Here is a 13,236-nt window from a genome sequence, read left to right as displayed (position 1 = left end):
ACTACTTCCAAAGCCAAAAGCCACACTGGTTTTGATGTGTCTGGATGTTTGTGGACATCTTTAGTAGGTTTGTGCTTTGGGTTAACTGTAGGATGGCCTTCAGAAGGTGGAGCACCATCTATATATAACAAACAAAGAAAAGGTCACTAAGTAATATGAGTGAATATCAAAAAACGAATAAACCATTGAGATGACAGAACTTTTAAACTACATTTTCAAAGAAGCTACTTTAGAATCACCAAATTACTATGATTAGATATTAGGATGCTCAGGCTCATTCAAAAAGAGTATACAACCCTGTTCACACTTTTAGCATATATATTTTGAAGCTGATCTGGGACACAGAAAAAATGGTTTTAAATTTTTTCTTTCTACTTAGATTACTATAATTTTCAATGAAAGGGTCTATGGAAAAAATAATACCTTTTTTCATATCTGCTAGAGCATTAGCCATGCCTTTTCGACCTGCTGTGCTACTCCCAGCTCCACCTACAGCAGCACAAAAATGAGCCTATTTATATTTTGGGTGAGAACTGAAAAGGCCAAACAAAACAATGATGAAATTCACACATCACAAAGCTAGTTACAGATAGGTGTTCAATAATCAAAAACCAAGATATAAAAGCTCTTTTGGGCAAAAAATCTAATGAACCATATAACTTACCCTTCTATATACATTAATATCAAGGCCAATCTTGAGAAGATCAGCAGCATGTATTCAGTACAGCGTTCCTCTTCTTCTTAATTGCCCCTAGCCTCACCTTTATGCTCTTTATATCAGATTTGCTGCAACAAAAAGACCCAAAACAAAACTTAAAAGAAACAGAAAACCAAACTCTACATAAACTTGGACAGAAAGACGAACTGGGTTTAAATTTATCATTAAAAACCACAGTCACAATATATGCTGACGAATAACAAAAAGAAAAGGGAGTGTGTCAATAACATCTATGAGGTTCCAATATCTTATCTAATGCATACGCAAATCACTATGGTTGAAATTTAAACTGCTACACATATTTACCTCCTTATGATCATAAATAGAAGCAACAAACTTTATTAAGTTATTATTAAGGGTAATAGGTTTCAGAATGTATACCACATCAACTGGAGACCCAATAAATACCAGCAGTTGGGAGATTTTCGGCCAAACCTGGAATTTTTGAAACTATCTGCATAAGCATGAAGAAAACAGGGCTAATCTAAACAAAATTGAACATCCCAAATTCATTTGCACCACCCAAAACTGCATGCACTGAAATTCAAAACCAATCAACCAAATAAGAAGTTTATCTGGAGCTCAATCCATCAAAGATCTCGGATTGCTCAAACGAATCCCCCGATTTGATCAAAAGGATGCCAGCTCAATCAGATATTCCAATTTGATCAAATGAGCCCAATTTCTCAAATATCACTTTCTCTATGGGTGCCAGCAATCTCTCGCTTTCTTTATCACTCTGTCCAATTCGATGGAGAACCTACATGTGCGAAGCAGAGGGAGAGCGAGAGACAAAACAAAGACTGAGGGCCAATGTCAAGGCTGTAATGATAAAGAAAGCTTTCGAACGGTACTTGAAACCGGTCCAATCGATCATCGAGGTCTCAGACTTCAATGTCGTCTACCGGGTTAAGACCAGCAAATCGAACTTCTCATTAAGCAGCCCGTAATTGAGGGAATAGATTATAGAAGGAAACGTACAGAAGATTATAGAATGATGGCATCCTGTAATTAAATTAAAAGAAAACGGGATACCAAATTTCAATTTGTAAACCGGATTCGAATTTTTCTTTCTAATTGAAAATATGTGTTTATGGGTTTACAAATCCTATTCAAGCTTAAATTCAATTGAAATAAGAGACCCACAGTTTATCAGATGCATGTTTTAAAGAGAAAAAGCCGAAAGAAAGTGATTGATTGATGATACCAACTCAGTTTCTATGGACGTTGATGTTGATCGGAGATCGCAAATAGTGGAGGAGCTGGAGTCGACGTAAATGGAGAGTTCCCGAAGCCACTCGTGAGCCGATGTTATGGGTTATATACCCAGACTACGAATGGTACAAAGGTAGATTGCCAGAACAGTGATTAGATAGATCTAGAATCTGATAGATATTCTTGGCCTTTTCACTCTCTTCTACTCAACAACATGAGTTTGAAAGTATAAAAAGACCAAAGCATAAGAACACAATCAAACGATGGAAACATGGCAACCCGTAATTTTTTTTTTTTTTTTGAAAATGAAGTTCAGAAGCGTCATTTAATTCGGGCTCGAATGAACAGTGAAACACGAATTAACAGTGATGCGCTGGTGAACAGTCCACGCCCTTTAGATTATAGATCATTGAAGAAACCCAGAATGGTTGCCTTAAACTAAATGCTAATACATCTTATGAGACTTCTTGGTGTTTTTGGGCTGGAATTATGCAACAAAACAATTAAAAAAATTTCCACATGCATGTACATGATATTCGATTTTGCTTGTAATTCCACAAGTCAAGGAGACACAAGTCCAACAAATGAAAACTAAATTCTTAGTAAAATGGCACTACTAGAATTTTGTTCATAGACATCGGTTCTGGACCGATGTTAAACTAATTTTCGACCGATGTCTTAGTGGGTGTAGAGAAAAGTATAGACATCAGTATAAGTGCGTTTTCAACCGATGTCCCAGACAACAACCAACATCGATTCTAAAAAACAAATCGATGTATAATCGTTATAATCATCATATTTTTGTATGTTAGGTATGTCTAATTCTTCATATTTTCACATTTTATGCTTAAAAAAATATATGTCGAACAATACCTACTTGAACATTTGCATCGATTTCTATTCCAGAAGCGATGTCCAGTACACTTGTAGACATCAGTTCCCATGAGTATTGTTTGTTCGTGGTCATTTTTACATGTAGGTTGCTACATTTTTTCCTAGGAACGATGTCTGTATCTTTATTCTACATCGTGTTTTTATTCAGAAATGATGTTTGTTTTGAGACTGAACATCGTTTTCAATTAAATAAACCGATGTTCAACGGTATTATGTACGTCGACTATGTTTATTCAAACTGATGTGTTAGTTCATTGAAGACATCGTTTATTATTTCCAAAACCGATGTTCACCTTTTGACCACACATCGGTTTACTCCATGGTAGGTGATTTGTATGTTCATAATAGATTATGGTTTGGTGATTAGAAATCGATGTGCAGTAATTTTGATTACATCGATTTTGAGTTACAATTCGATATATTGATAATCATAGGACATCGATTTCATTTTTGATACTGATTTCTAATCTCTCAACAGACTTCGTTTTCCTTGGCATTACTGTTTTATTATGCTTTAATACACTTCACTTCACTTTGACAAGTATGATGTGAAAAGTTTGCATTTAGCTATTGCTGGGAAAAAATTGCATTTCTCATCATCCAAAATAAGGGGCTTTCCCATTAATTTTCTTTCCAAATTCATGATTCAACATAATTCACAAAATAAACCCCTAAACTTACAAAAGCTAGCTTGGAAACATACGAGCAACAATGTACAAAAGTTTCACACCAAGCTTTGCTTCAAAGCCAAAACTAGCTAGCCTTACTAAAAAAACATCTTGGCAGTCACATTCCTACATCAAACTCTGTATATAATCAGCCACTTCAATGTGCACCTCGTCAATTTGATCAGGGGATGTGACACCATTGATAGGGTCAGAAAACTCTGCTACAAGTTCATCTGCAACCTGGAATACTCTAAACTCTTAGACTTGCAATAAGATTTCAATCAGAACTTGTATAATCTGAAAAATTGAATGGCTGTAACTGAGCTAATAGCACTTGCATGCCAATAATACAACTCCTCAAAGGATTGACCATGAAATGAAGGTATATTATAAGCTATAACTTCATACAGCTTATCAGTTAATAACAGGCAGCAGACAACTTAACACTTAAACAACTGGTTATCTTTTGAAAATGACTGTTCATGCACAAAGGGACACAAAACTTGGATAAGATGAGTTTTTGTATCCTTAAAACCACGGATAACTCCTTGAAGAACCAAAGATGCTACAACTGCAGAAGCACCAACTTTATGAGTAATCAAACAGAGAGCTCAAAAAAGAGCAATCTCTCGCTTCCCTATGACCTAAATTGATGTAGTTTAGTGACTTTATATCTTGAACATGTGGTTTGGTGTGAGTCTTAGTGACTCCCAGATCAATCAATGAGTTAGTCACTTTCCTGTTATATGGAAGATGCTACACTTTAGCAAACCCCACATTAACCAAGTGGGAATGCAATGGTGTGGTGCATATACTAGCTCTGCTTGGGCCACTGTGACAATAACCAAAGGAGAAACAGACAAAAACATTACAAATTTCCCTTCTAGATATCTATTCCAACTTTACATGATAACACAGAAGCAATGCAAATTTTATCTTAAAAAGATAAGAACAAAGGTTTTTGAGATTTGTTCAAAACAAGCTAGAGAAACAATTGGAGAAGTGAAGCAGGTTGAAAGATTTAGAATAAAGCAAATACAAGGTAGGGAGGTTCAAAATGTCCTGCTCTGGATATACAAAACAGAGGAACAAATTAGCATAACAGGTCTTACCAAAGTTCAAGCATAAAATGACACAAGTAGCTGTCAAGTGTTTACAAATGAACAACATAACTGAACAATGCTCTTGAAATGAGGATCCTGAAATCCAGCTTACCTACCAATGTTGGAATAAAACACATACTACTTGTTCGTTACAAGAGTTGATTAGTCTGTAAATGTGAAAAATTAAGAAGACGTAACTCAAGGCTACAAAACTGAATATAATCATTACAAGAGTTGATTAGTCTTCTTGTTTTAGGCATATGCCAGTCTCTTCTTCCACCTGGAGTGTTATAATAAGAATAATGTAACTTAGCTTTAGGTTAAAGTTGTAAAACTTGCATCTTACACTTAGTACTTGACTGTTGATTATCAAAAGAAGCAGAAAACAGTCAAACAAATAAAATTTCAAAAGATTCTAAAAAGCAACATACTCAGGATCGATAGAAATATACAAAGACAAGTAGGAAAAATAAGAGTATTGAACAAGGCATATTTGCATAAGCAAGAACAAGCAGTAATGAATCTCAAGAGTACCTTGTAAAGAAACTAGATTGGTTTTTCTGAGGACGAAACAAAAAGGAGAAAACCAGTACCAAGTTAAAGAGAGGAAAAATATATAAACAAGTAATAAAACTCTCCAAGACACAGGGGCCGGAGGAAAAGCATATTATTGATCACTAAAAAGCTTATGGTTTTGTGGTGATGATGGATATGGATAGCCATAAACTATAACCAACCACCCGTCTTTTTTGGCTCAAGCAACCATCATATATTATTGGAACAATAATCTTTTTAATAACCAAAACACAAGCTGAATCTAAATTAATTTTCAGCTGATTACATGAACTTTCCAAAATACAAGCAGAAAGAGATATGACACAGCAAATATACATGGCATTATACATATATACATATTGAGAGAGAGAGAGAGACCTCACGGATTGCGGTGCCGAGAAAATCACCCTTGTCATCATCCAACATTCCAGCAGGCAACTCCAGTATGATCCTTCCAACAGGTACTCTAACCTTCGATATGCAACAATTTTTAATAGGGTTTGATTACATGGAAGTACAATGCCGTAATTTCTTTTTGTGATAATATAGGAATTAGGATGAACATGATTTTCCGATTTAAGTAAAGCATCATAATGTCATAACAGATACTCTAAAACACCAAAATGAAATGAAGAGCTACCTGTTCAGTAAGAATAGCATAAGCCTTGCCCTCCGATTCCAAAAGTATAAGCACAGCTACAGCCGGTCCGCGTGCAAACACAATACCTGGAACCTAAATCTGTTTTAGTTTCACAACAAACAAATCAACAACTATGGCCACCAAAATATACCATTAGAATAAAAAAGACAAGTATGTATATGACTAGATACCTTTTCCCCTGTTTCTTTATCAATCACATCTGCTTCAAACTTCAGAAACCCAATCCTCTTTCCAAACATATCCACACCCTATTATAACCCAACTGATCAGTTCCAAGACTAAGAACTTATCAAAACCAAATCAATTCAACCACTTTAAAGAAGGACTGGATCACCTGAATTAGAACTCGTTTCAGAGCCAAAGAACCGTCGCGTAGAATCCCAGTTTCACTCTCCATGTTCTTCAGCCACTGCTTAAACAAAGACGAATCAATAGCGCTCCTGCAACGTTTTACCATCATTATGAATACTTGGGTTCAGTTTATATCCGAAGTTTTAGACTTTTCTGAAGAACAAGGAAGGGAAAAGCGTGACTGGCCTGAACTGGGAGGAGGAGATGTGGGGGGCGGCGACGATCTGGACGGGCTCGGCGGCGAGTTGACTCGGGAGAGTGAGGGAGTGAGTCAACAGTGGCGGGTCGGATGACATTTTGCAGGAGAAGGATCGAAGGGCGAGGAGTGTTCTGGGGAGTGTGAGTGTGAGTGTGAGTGTGGTTCTGGGGATCAACGACATGGAAGCTTGAACGAGCTTGCTACAACCAACGGGGAGCAAGTGCCCATCTCAATAACAATGCAACACCCAAAACAGATCACAATGTTGGCCAAACAAGATCATAACTTAGTCCAAAAATGTCAAAATAAAACTTGGTCAGAAGAAACTTACTCGTAATCAATCCCAACCAGCACAGAGGCTCCAAGAGATACGAATACCCGCCATGGCCTACAAAAATTCAAAAGTAAATAAATAATCTAAAATTAAATAAAAAATCCAACTATAAATTACAATTGGGACTATGTATGACATTTCTGGAGTAGCCAAGTTCTTGGTAGTTATGTGTATTCAACATATATAATGGTCTAAAGTATCTAAAACTAAAAAAAACCTGATATATAGAAAAATACAAGCAGTTCAAATAACAAATCTAGATTAGTGGTACCTGCAGATGTAATCAAATTTTGAGCATATATGCTTTCAATTAAAATGACCTGAGAAAAGGAAAAGTACCTGAAGAAGCAACTCGAGTTGCACAAAAAGACACTGAAGCTTTGTGAAGTAGATTTTCAAATTCAATCTTTTCTATCAAGTAACCTGCAGTTGACAAAAGAAAGTGCTAAAATAATGAAAGAACAAAACATATGTACAAATAACACATACAAATGAGCAGCTTAATCCAGCATCCTCACAATCAAAACAAAACATTTGAAATAAAAAGATTAGGGTTTTGATTCAATTGAGCTAAAAGAAATCAGAAACAGAGAGAGACAGAGCCATTACGTAGTCCCTGAAAGCCAGCCCAACTTCCATGCTTCGGAGAATCTCCTCTGTCAGCTCCAAAGAGACCTTATCTTCTCTTTCTGGTCCACCTTTTCGCACCCAAAATTGGAAAATCAAATCCCCAATTCTCTACTGATTGAGATCAGATTTGAAGACGAAAGCTTTGAAATTTCAGTTATCTGCAATTTGGGGAATGCTTGACATTGCTTATTGCTCCATCTTATTTCGAGGAATCGGAAATTTCAGAGCAGCCCTTCGTCTCCTGCCACAGTCCCGCCGTCTCTAACCTCTAGACAAGGTTGGGTTTCTTTTGCCTTAAAACCCCGACTTAGCGGTTTAAGGCTGCAACGGCTACAAGCCAGGAAATCTATGTAGGTCCTCTATGTTTTCGCCCAAAATCAAACAAACTTCACAAATGAAAACATGGAAGAGCAAAAAATAAAAAGAGGGGCTCGAGTAAATGACCTGCTTGTCGATGCTCAACTCCCCAAATGCAATCACTCACAAGCTAAAGAAGAACAATGAACCACAACGAACAATCAAGAGCTAAAAAGACTGAAATCAAATCCATATGAACGAACAAAAGCTATGAATAAGCTGAGAAGCCTATTCATAAACACAACAAATCTCCCACAAGCCTGATACCATCAACAAGTAAAACGACTGAAATTGACTCTATCATTTACATATATAGAACTAGAACAATACGCACTAAGATTACTTCGTCTCCGACCGGCGACTCCTAGAATCCTTCGACAGGCAAATCCTTTGAATCCCACAACAGAGTCGTTCTCTGAAGTGAGTCTCGCCGACTGGCCGCCGCTCTCTTGCTTCGATTCTAGAGGCTAAGACGGAACGGCGCTGTTTAGAAATGCTTCGATGAATAAGCTGAGGACGGACTGGACAGAGTCGATGCCGGACTGGACGGAGTTGATGCCGAAGAAGCTGAGGACGTAGATGAAGGAAGGAAGGGAGGAGATGGAGGTAGGGTTTGGGAGGAGATCCAGTTTGGGGTGAGTTCAGAATGAAGGCGAGTTCGAGTGAGATGGAGGCCGCGCGAGAGCTTAGGGTTTTCTGTCCAACTTTTGGGATCGGGCTTTAATTTTTTTTTCTAAGTGTGAAAGTTTTTAGATTTAGTACCCGCTTCTTCAATTCACTTAAAACACTTAGCGCGTTTTGCAAAAATAGGTTTCCGCAAATTTTCAAACAAAACTTTTAACACCGGTCATTTTAAGACCCGATGTTAATGATATACATTTAAATCGGTATTTTTGTAAAACGATGTTAGATTAGGTTTTTACATCGTGTACAAGTCTGACCGATTTAAAACATGCGATGTCTATGAACAGATTTCTAGTAGTGTGGCCAATGGTTCAAAACACTTGGGCAGAATACATTAGTAGAGGAATTTGAGAAAATTCCATTAAATTTATTACAACAGAAATGAATGATATAGCTTATGATGATGAGTCGAGTACAGGCATAGATGAATCCGTATGCCCTGATGAAAGATTTTCATTTTCATCATGTCCAAGATTGTTTTCCACTGTTATGTGAGTTCCTGCTGAGTTGTTTTGCATATCATTAGCACCAGGTGGAGCTGCTAGACCTTCATCAGGAGTGTCTGAAGCATGTACTCTTGATTCTCTTCGCTTAAACTGATGTGAAGTGAGATCTTTCTTGTCAAAATGCTTTGCCACTTCAACCAATTTCTCCCAAAATGTGCTCTCAGTTCGCAACGCTGGCCAATGAGAGCAAAGGAAGTGATACATGTACATCAAAAGAGCAACCATGGAGGCCACACCAGCGATGATGAAGAGGCCTCCGAAGCTGTAGACACCAAGACTTGGACCCTCTGATGAAATTTTGGCAGTTTGATCCTCACAGGCTGGTTTGTTATCAAAGTAATCAAAGTAAGTATTTTTATCTTGAGTCACGTTCAAGATTGCCCTCGACATGTAGGATACCAGCGGGGATCGTATTGGGAAGGCCTGTTATGTAAGAAGGCATATTAATAAACTAAAACAACGGAAACATTTAACATTACTGTACATATCATGTTTAGTTTATTGGTAAAGTTATCTAACATGAAAATATAAATCCAAGCAAATTAAGATATAACTCACAAAGCCAAATCCATCAGTTTTGTAGGTTGGCCCAACCATGGTGTACTTGGAACATTTCGCTTTAAGAAACAACTTGAGGTAAGGGACTTCATCTAAAATGGCAGCAACTCCATTCTTGTTTCCTCTAGACAGTGCGTTATGATAATCCGAAATGGTTTCCAATGGCACCAGCTTGGTCACATCAAAATTTAAATGTTCTATGAGAAACCCTTTAATAAAGGAACCATTTTGATATCCTACTTTGTAACCATTTCTTTGTATCTCTTTTATATCAGTGAATGCAGGCTGCAACTTCTGTACTGTTAACATTGAGGCTAAGCTTGCAGTGTAACTCTGTGTTAGGATCAGCACCACAAAAACCCATACAATCAGCACAAACCTTGACCAATTGTTCACCACTTTCTCTCCTATGACATCAGAAATAGCATTGATCTTAATCAGTATACATCGTTAAATTATCATGTTCAATCAAATATTCTAATTTGAGCTTGTTGAGAAAAACTCAAAGATCGAAATATATGCTTGCCAACGACAAGAGAACTTACTGTGTGCAAAGACGAGGGTTGAAAAGGAGAACCAGAATATCATGCCCAGTTGTTGCTGTGGAGGACCTCTGAACTCAGTGTTTTCGCGGTGCTCAAGAACCCATATTACAAAACCTGTTAATATGAAGGCTATGCCGGTTGTCAACCAAAGACCCAAGCTTAGTGGCTTCAAGAAAATCCAAAGACTATTGCTCTCACTGTCTTCTGTCAAAACTATCATGGAAACTCCTGATTCAGAGTATGGCAACGTAAAATCTACATATATTGAGCGATTAGCCACAATTGTTGTGTCTCCCACCACAGCGTCATATTTCTGCATTTCAACTCATGAAAAAAAAAAATAATAATAAGAGACATTAACCAAAAAATAAAGGAGTATGAGTGGTAGACAGACATGATTAATATCGTTAATTAACTCAGTAGTTTGTAATTAAAACTTGCCTGAAGATAAATTTGATAAAGAAGTTCATCATAAGTCCCCAAAAAGTTAGAAAACTCATATGAAAGGGAAAATGGCAGTTGCTTTACTGCAGCAAAGAATATATCAGCAAAGAATATATGGTGGTTGTTTTCGAATTTTAGGAATTCATTAAAACCCTGTTTCAAGGGAACTCCAATCTTCAATTTCTTTGTTGGAGGGATGTCTGTAGTGTACCCTGGCCAGATTGGTTTCTCGAGTGTCTTCCTTTTATCCAAGTCTGCTGCTCCATTCAGCTTTCGGGAAAGTCCTTTCTTCTGGTTCCAATATCCAATTATTCTTTCTTTTCCTCCAATCACATTAAATACCTCAAAGGTTGAAGCTTCCAACTGTCCCTTAACCAACCGGAAATTCCCACTGAGGTTTTCAAATTTTAAATCTAGGATAGCTTCAAGAAGATTCTGACCAGTTCCCAAACTTGCAGGATCAACTCTGCTTGCTATTCCAACCTTCTCCACTGCCATTGCTAATGCCCAAACTGTATCATATGCCCATAACCCAAAGAGGTTTACACCAGTAATCTTGCTTGATCTTTTCATTCGCAACACCAAGTCTTCAAGTTCTTTTGACATTGGTATATATGGCCTTACTCCCACTACACCTTGCATTGAGTCCATGGTTCTTGAACCCACAGGATCTAATAAAGTTGATAACCCTTCCGTAACAATCCATCCATACCCTTCGGTCATCATCCCTGCCTTATTTGCCAGTAAAAACAATTTGGACCCGAGGAAAGCAGTCATATGGACCAAAAATATTCTTGCTCGAGTTGATTTCAAGTGGTTAAGCTCCTTTAAAATTTCTCTGTCATTATAATGAGGAGGAATGACACTTCTATGAGGTACTCGAGCTCCAACTTTCTGGAAAGCGTCTACCAAAAATGGAATTAAGCTATTTCCATACTCCGTGTCTTCATAGATGAGAACAACTTCCAACCAACTATAAGCTCCGACAATGGCAGCTATGGCTTCTACTTGAGCAGAGTCACTAAAAGCCGTCCGAATGAAAAATGAGCTATTAGATGGAGAAAGAGAAGGACTAGTGGCAGAAAACGAAATAATCGGAACATGATTCCTTCTTCCCAGCTCTATCACAAACTTTGCTTCTGCTGAACTTTGAGGTCCGATAATGACGCTCACTCTTTCGATGTTTATCAAGTGCTGTGCTGTTTCAATAGATCGATGAGAGAAATATATTACCTCATAGATAAAAATAAAAGTCGTGTATTCGACCGAAAATATATAGCTGCAGAGAACAGAGGGTTTGTGTGTTACCTTCAACTGCTGCTGAAACAACATCATTCTTTGAATCGCTGGTGAGAAGGGAAAGCCTTGTTTGATATGAGCATGCTTAGCATAAAAATCATCAAGTGCCATGGTCATGCAGTTCTCTGCCATAGCCCCCACTGAGGACTTTAAGTTAAGAACAACTCCGACTAGTACTCGTATCACCTCTTTCGTCGTTGAAGGCTCGATCCCTGGGATGAACATAACAATGAAGATGAACCAGAGGAAATGCTTCTGGTTTGCCATGGTCAAGCTACCTGGAATTGTTGAAGTCTTTGCATTCTCATATGTAGGTACCATTACTATTCCAGTTTTTCCACACAACCAGTGCGAGTATTGGGTCTACACTAATAAATGTCAATCAATTTAGGTCGCAGAAGTACTCGGAAAAAGACAATAGTCATTCTCAATAGGGCCCTGCCTTTCAAGCAAGACAGAACACCCTTTTCCTTGCAGTTTCTACTCTCTAGATATGAACAAACCAACGTATCAATCTAGTTGATTACCGACAGCAACCCCATAATCATCCTAATAATAAGTTTTAACAAAACTATTCATAAAAATAACTATCCAAATATGCCCGAGATAGCAATCAAGTATGTCTATTTTTTCACATAAAATGGAAACGTGAAAGTAAGCACTTGAAGAGAGTCGGGAGTTGTCTAGTAACCAGTCAAATACTTAATGCATCTCTCTGCCCTGGAGAATATGTACTGTTGATTTCATATCCATTGATTTTGTTTGAGCCCAAAAGTAATTTTGGCGAGATCCTTTAAGTGAATTTAGCATAGCGGGCCGATACCTGCGGCCCAAAAATAAGCCTACTTGGATTTGGGTTACAGCTTCACTCATTCCGTAATCCATAAGGAAAATGAGCCCTTATTGGAGTCAAGTAGCGGAGATTGAATAGGAAACTTCAATCAATAATCCTTCTACGGCAAGGAACGGTCGAAATCCTAAGTATAAATACCAGGTTTCAAGGACGGATTAAAGACAACTCTCAAATCAACTAATCGCACAGATTATCAAAGCCTCCCCGGAGCATACCTTCAACTTAGTTGAAAACCCGGCGACCGTACTTCTAGTCCTAGTCTCTCCAAGAGCCGACTACTAGTGCTACTGCCACCGATACTATCAGCGAAGCAAGGGTAATGCCCTCGCAACCCAAAGAAGCTAAAGTCACGCTTTAGCAAAACCCGTGCTTTCTCCAAACTTCTCAGTGATTGCTCTGCTCAACCTGCAACGTTTGAGTCTCGATTCGGTGTCGCGAAGAGATCACAACCAAAGCCCTTACCCGTAAGGCAAAAAATCCTTTTCCGAAAGGAAAGAAAAGAACCCTGTGACGAGGTTGGTGCTCTCCCCGTCCACAGAGCTCAAGAAGAAGTCAGGTCAAGGGATTCCCCGACGACTGCTCCCCACGATGCTGACACGCCTGCGCAATCACATCAGCAAAAGAGACAGTTTGCAAGCCAACTGGTTTTGGAATCAAACATT

At 38.1% G+C, this 13,236-nt stretch overlaps 2 protein-coding genes and 1 long non-coding RNA gene across 8 annotated transcripts; all 3 read right to left on the bottom strand.

The window, feature by feature from the left end:
* Positions 1 to 57: 57 nt before the first annotated feature.
* Positions 58 to 2,195, bottom strand: LOC112197568. Of its 2 annotated transcripts, XR_005810336.1 has the most exons (6): positions 1,926 to 2,192; positions 1,700 to 1,723; positions 1,100 to 1,478; positions 665 to 786; positions 424 to 489; positions 58 to 118 (listed from the first exon to the last, which is right to left on the bottom strand). It is a non-coding gene; the product is annotated as an uncharacterized LOC112197568 (long non-coding RNA). The 2 variants fall into 2 exon arrangements; XR_002935700.2 differs by having other exon boundaries at positions 1,100 to 1,723; positions 1,926 to 2,195.
* Positions 2,196 to 3,416: 1,221 nt separating this feature from the next.
* Positions 3,417 to 8,422, bottom strand: LOC112197565 (nudix hydrolase 14, chloroplastic). 5 transcript variants are annotated; one of them, XM_040518318.1, is made up of 9 exons: positions 7,308 to 8,422; positions 7,038 to 7,121; positions 6,696 to 6,752; positions 6,352 to 6,592; positions 6,149 to 6,254; positions 5,985 to 6,062; positions 5,794 to 5,886; positions 5,532 to 5,624; positions 3,417 to 3,735 (listed from the first exon to the last, which is right to left on the bottom strand). In XM_040518318.1, the coding sequence occupies exons 4-9, from the start codon at positions 6,543 to 6,545 to the stop codon at positions 3,622 to 3,624; spliced, it is 678 nt and encodes a 225-aa protein (XP_040374252.1). In that variant the 5' UTR covers positions 6,546 to 6,592; positions 6,696 to 6,752; positions 7,038 to 7,121; positions 7,308 to 8,422; the 3' UTR covers positions 3,417 to 3,621. The 5 variants fall into 5 exon arrangements, with proteins under 5 accessions (XP_040374252.1, XP_040374253.1, XP_040374251.1 ...); XM_040518319.1 differs by having other exon boundaries at positions 6,352 to 6,564; XM_040518317.1 differs by having other exon boundaries at positions 6,352 to 6,752; positions 7,308 to 7,815; positions 8,020 to 8,422.
* A 289-nt stretch (positions 8,423 to 8,711) lies between these two features.
* Positions 8,712 to 12,076, bottom strand: LOC112199013 (glutamate receptor 2.9). The gene is made up of 5 exons (XM_040518780.1): positions 11,731 to 12,076; positions 10,420 to 11,616; positions 9,979 to 10,291; positions 9,434 to 9,840; positions 8,712 to 9,298 (listed from the first exon to the last, which is right to left on the bottom strand). Exons 1-5 carry the CDS (start codon positions 12,040 to 12,042, stop codon positions 8,765 to 8,767), a joined length of 2,763 nt encoding a protein of 920 aa, XP_040374714.1. The 5' UTR covers positions 12,043 to 12,076; the 3' UTR covers positions 8,712 to 8,764.
* Between the last annotated feature and the right edge of the window lie 1,160 nt (positions 12,077 to 13,236).

Source organism: Rosa chinensis, chromosome 4, assembly GCF_002994745.2.
Source record: "Rosa chinensis cultivar Old Blush chromosome 4, RchiOBHm-V2, whole genome shotgun sequence".
Lineage (NCBI taxonomy): Eukaryota > Viridiplantae > Streptophyta > Magnoliopsida > Rosales > Rosaceae > Rosa > Rosa chinensis.
Note: the sequence above shows the minus strand (reverse complement) of the source record. Positions and strands in the feature narration are given on the sequence as shown.

Coding starts and splice junctions, on each gene's coding strand:
- LOC112197565 (XM_040518318.1), bottom strand. CDS start 6,545: ATGTCGTTGATCCCCAGAACCACACTCACACTCACACTCACACTCCCC. Junction 6,255..6,351: donor ATCTCCTCCTCCCAGTTCAG/GCCAGTCACGCT, acceptor AAAACGTTGCAG/GAGCGCTATTGATTCGTCTT. Junction 5,887..5,984: donor ATAAAGAAACAGGGGAAAAG/GTATCTAGTCAT, acceptor AAACAGATTTAG/GTTCCAGGTATTGTGTTTGC.
- LOC112199013 (XM_040518780.1), bottom strand. CDS start 12,042: ATGGTACCTACATATGAGAATGCAAAGACTTCAACAATTCCAGGTAGC. Junction 11,617..11,730: donor TGTTTCAGCAGCAGTTGAAG/GTAACACACAAA, acceptor GAAACAGCACAG/CACTTGATAAACATCGAAAG. Junction 9,299..9,433: donor AAACTGATGGATTTGGCTTT/GTGAGTTATATC, acceptor CTTACATAACAG/GCCTTCCCAATACGATCCCC.